The sequence below is a fragment of the Aptenodytes forsteri genome, unplaced genomic scaffold, assembly GCF_000699145.1.
Source record: "Aptenodytes forsteri isolate BGI_AS27 unplaced genomic scaffold, ASM69914v1 Scaffold482, whole genome shotgun sequence".
Lineage (NCBI taxonomy): Eukaryota > Metazoa > Chordata > Aves > Sphenisciformes > Spheniscidae > Aptenodytes > Aptenodytes forsteri.
This window is the reverse complement of record NW_008795046.1, coordinates 1163721-1168205: the sequence shown is the minus strand read 5'-3', so window position 1 is coordinate 1168205 and position 4485 is coordinate 1163721. Positions and strand designations below refer to the sequence as shown.

General features: G+C 46.1%; 2 protein-coding genes across 3 annotated transcripts in view; one reads left to right on the top strand and one right to left on the bottom strand.

Annotated features, from left to right (window-relative positions):
- Positions 1-4388, bottom strand: part of TIMP3 (TIMP metallopeptidase inhibitor 3) — a 42171-nt gene extending 37783 nt beyond the window's left edge. The window contains exon 1 of the mRNA XM_009277010.2: positions 4175-4388. Coding sequence (XP_009275285.1) covers positions 4175-4298 — 124 coding nt within the window. The 5' untranslated portion in view covers positions 4299-4388. The remainder of the gene's footprint in view (positions 1-4174) is intronic.
- The window catches only part of SYN3 (synapsin III), a 185749-nt gene that overhangs the window by 88567 nt on the left and 92697 nt on the right, over positions 1-4485 (top strand). The gene's annotated exons all lie outside the window — the stretch shown is intronic.

Sequence of the window (4485 nt, the reverse complement as noted above, 5' to 3'; positions counted from 1 at the left end):
GAAACATTCAGGGTCAGGTTGGACGGGGCTCTGAGCAACCTGATCTAGTTGAGGATGTCCCTGCCCATGGCAGGGGGGTTGGACTAGATGACCTTTAGAGGTCCCTTCCAACCCAAACTATTCTATGAGTCTATGATTCTAAAAGGATCTTTAGCTTGCTGCTTGCTTTCCAGCCAGTCCCCCCTAGATACTCAGAGACCTTCCATGAAAGAAAGACGACAGAAAAGAGAGAAAAGACAGAAAAGACAGAAAAGACAGAAAAGACAGAAAAGACAGAAAAGACAGAAAAGACAGAAAAGACAGAAAAGACAGAAATGCCCGAGGTACGGCAGGATAGAGGAATGAATGGCTTCCTTAACACCAAGGGATGCTAAGAGCTTACCTTCATCTCCCCAAAGCTTGCCAACTCCAACTCACCAAGAGTGAGGTTATTTAGAACGGAGAGGGGCACTACCTGCTGGCATCCTTGCTGAAACAGGTATTTCTTCCCCCAACACAAACTATAGAAAGGAATGTTATTTTGAGCTCCTTTGAACTTACGTAAGAGACAGATAGTAGTGCCATAGCTCTTTTCTGAAGTATATGCACGAGATGAAAGCGAGATAGGTGTGGAGTGGACAAAGTACTTTCTTTATCACTTGCAGACTGGTTTGTCAAAATCCAACCTGCAATTTCACATATTTTTCTTTCTTTTTCTTTTTTTTTTTTTTTTTGAAGGGGAGGTGGGGCAGAGGGGGTCAGGCAGGAGGTGTTTTTCCAAACCTGTGAATGCAACATTCAGCAGCCAAGCTCAAAAGTTCCTGCTGCTCCTGCAAAAAAAGGACAAACAAGCCCTTTTTATGTCAGCTATGTCCAGCTGGAAATGTCACAGCTTTGTCACAATGGAACAAAGCATGCCTGGTGTCTGTTCTTTCAAAAGGTCTCAATTCAAACAAAAGGAAAATATTCACATCTGGAAGGGGTCGTAGGCAGGGGGCGGGAGTGGAGGAAGCAAAGTTCAGATGGCAAGTCATAGCAGTTGCTGTTTGTCTTGCTGTTTGTCTAACTATTGTACTGCCTGTTCTGGCACTTATCAATCCAGTTAAAGAAAGCAAGCCAAGAGTTAATACAGCAATTTTATTATTGATTGACCTCGGAAGGCCAGATGAGACACATATCTTCACTTTTGCTCCATTCATCATGCTGGAACACTCAGGCTGAGTGAAAAGACCCCGTGTGACCAGTCTGGCAGTAGTTCCTCTTTTTTTCCCCCCCCTCCTTTTTTTAATAAAGAAAAAAGTTATTGTGGTGTATGAAGTCCAAGCTTCCTTTGAAAGTGAAGGTCGTGGTCTTCTAAAGGATGTACATATTGAAATCCTGCCCTTTCCAATGGGTTTATTTGAGCATCTGTTTCTGTAAAGACTAAAACCTACTAATGACTGCAGAGTTGGGAGGCCATATCAGAACTGAGCCAAGTTCTTGAGGAAGATCAAAACTTAAATGTCTAGTGAGATCAGATTAAAGGAAAAGAAAATAAACTTGAGAGTAGGACTTCACTGGCTAGGCATGAAAGACCAACAGTGAGAGTCTGCATTACACTCCTAAACTAAAAGTTTTCTCCTTCTTCAACATTCAGTGCTTCTGAAGATAAAAGTCTCTCCTAGGCTGCCACCTAGCCAGTTAATTTCTTGTATTGTTTTAGGAGCTATTTTAAAAATCTCTTTTGCTCCAGCCCTTACTGCATTGACTCCTCCCTTTTGAGCTGGTACACTGTCAGGAGTTTCAAGAGCGATAAAAACTTGCTGCCAAGTCCCTTTCTTCCCCACAATGTGTTTTATAACCCAGCGAGTAGTTTAGTCTGTCTAAACACTGCACTAGTACACTGCCATCAGTTTCCATGGAGATGATTAACTCCTCCAGAGCCAGAAAGCTTTAGTGTGCTTTTTGCCCTTTCAGCACATGAAGAACATGACAGCATTTACTAAAATCAGCCTGCAGAAACATCACATTTTCCAGACAGTTCTAGCAAATGCAAGGATTTACTTTTGCTTCAACCCATCACACAGAACTGCGGTCTTAACCAAACCTGCATTTAAGTCATCTACTAGAATGAGTCGCTCTTTATCCTTCTGCTTCTCCTCCTTCACATTGCCGTGATGTCTGAAGGCATGACAGCCCCACTGATATTAACTTTTTGAACTACTGTGTCTCTCAGCAAAGTCAAGGCATGAGATATAATGAAAAGTCCAGAACAGAGAAAGGAGAGAGAAAGGAGATTACTTTGAACTCAACCAGAAATCAGAGTAGAAAACAGAAAAACTTTGTGCCCTAAAGTTTAGGAGCACTGTTGTATGAAACTTCATAGTTTACCATACTCCTAGTCACTTATGTGTCTAGCAAAACTATCCTGTCAGTGTGTATTCGTAATACAATTTTATTTAACACCATTTTAAGAAGTTGAATTAAACCGAAGACTACCCTTGATCTAGTATAAAATGACCTATCAGAGCAAGAAAGTAGACCTTCTCCCAAAACGCAGCTAATGAAGGCCACATGCTCTCATCAGCTTCAGCTGTGGAAAAATGGTTTCCCAGTCTCACTTTCACAGAAAGGACAATCTCCCTGGCAGTTGCCACTTAGGTGGCACGCTTGTTGATCCAAACTATGAAAATGGCAACAGAACTTTGAATACTGCAGTTTCCTGGAAGAATTTCCCAGTATAAAACTATTTTATAAATATTTTCCAGGCTATCATCACTGAAGCAAACTGTAACCTTCCCAGCACTTTTAGCATTTAATGGGTTTTTTGGCATTCATGAGCAGACACACTATATAAACAAGACATGAATAACCAGGCATAACTGCAGTTTCTGTAGAAGAGTTAAAGGCCAGAGAAAGATTTTTTTTTGCCGGTAAGCTTGGCTAACTTAAAAGAGCCACTGGCAGGGTTCATAGCAATGGGTGTTCTGCTGCAGTGAGAATTATTTTCTATTTGACCTCCATAGCAGTTGCCAGGTGGATTTCTTTGCAGACTCCACTTGGAGTCAGTACTCTGTGGATATCAGTACACTTTTTACACTGTGCTACTAAGACAATCCACAGAGGTGCAGTAAGACTTTACTCATGCAGTCCACTCAACTCCTGAAGTGACAGCCTGTATTTACTGTTATGTGGACATGTGTCCAGTATTAACTCAAACACCACCACTAATTGATTTCATATACGTTATCACAGGACACTTACCAAGTAGCAACCGTATTTGGTTAACCACCCTTGGCTACAAACAAACCAAAGAACTTGAGTCCAGAGTCTCCATTATCTCTTCCTCTGAGAGATTTTGGGTGTTCTCCTTGTCCCCCATCTAAAGTTAGTGAAGATCCTTACAGATGCTAAAACCCACAGCAGAGAACATCAGCAAGGATCCAATAAAGTGTTTGAACTTTCCAAAAAAGCATGCACGTTCACACACCTCCCACAGCTGCAAAGATCACAACGTAGCACACAGAAAGCGTGGAGACACTTGTTACCTGCTTCTCTAGACCATAGGTGCAGCACCACAAGCCTATGTCAGCCACACCTTTCAACACCAACCACCATGGGCAGTTTCCTGGCTTGAGAGAACTCGTCCTAACCCTGCCTCCTATTATTTGTCACCAGGTCGTGGAGGAAATTTTGGCTGCCCACACCTCCAATTGTGTTTTTGTCTTGCTGTAGGAAAAAAGCCACTCTTATAATTACTGATTTCTTGAAAGTATTTCTTGGAGAGGCTGCCACTGCTGCCGTGGGACAGAGCCTGCAGCCACAGCATGCCTCGCTCCCCGCCACCCCTCAGGAGAACTGGGCGGGGGTCCACCTCTGCTCTTACTAACCCAGGCACATGCGGCAGCTACCAAGCCATGGCTATCTTGAAAGGTCAGGTCACCCCTCACCGGTTTAACCCACCCCACCTCTGTTTTCACTGGGTCACTCCTAGGACAAAGGCTTACTTGTGGTGACAGCCCGACTGCTGCCCGCACCCCCCCCCAGGGTCCCGCGGAACTTTCTAGAGGCGCGGGCTTCGCACCGGTGGGGCAGGTGCCGCCTCCCCGCGCGAGGAGCCTCGGCTCCCCCTCAGAGAGCCCCCCGAGGCCCGGCGGGGCTGCTTCGCCCCGGGCGGCTGAGGGGCGAGGAGGCGCCGCCGGCCCGCGGCACTTACCGATGTCGGAGTTGCAGAAAGCGTCCTGCGGGTGGATGGGGACGCAAGTGCAAGCCTCCACCACCAAGTCCCGCAGGCTCCAGCTGCAGAGGAACACGACGAGGAAGCTCAGCCACGCCGTCATGTTGCCCCCGAGGTGCCTCCTCACTTCTGCGGAGCAGGAGGACAGCCGCTGTTTTGTTCGCCTGACTTTATTCTCGCTTCCTAACAGCCCGCGCGCCGCGATCGCCTGCCTGCCTGCCTGCCTGCCTGCCTCCTCGCACTGTCTCTGTCTCTCTCTGGCCTCGGCGGGACGGTGCAAGCCTGAGCGC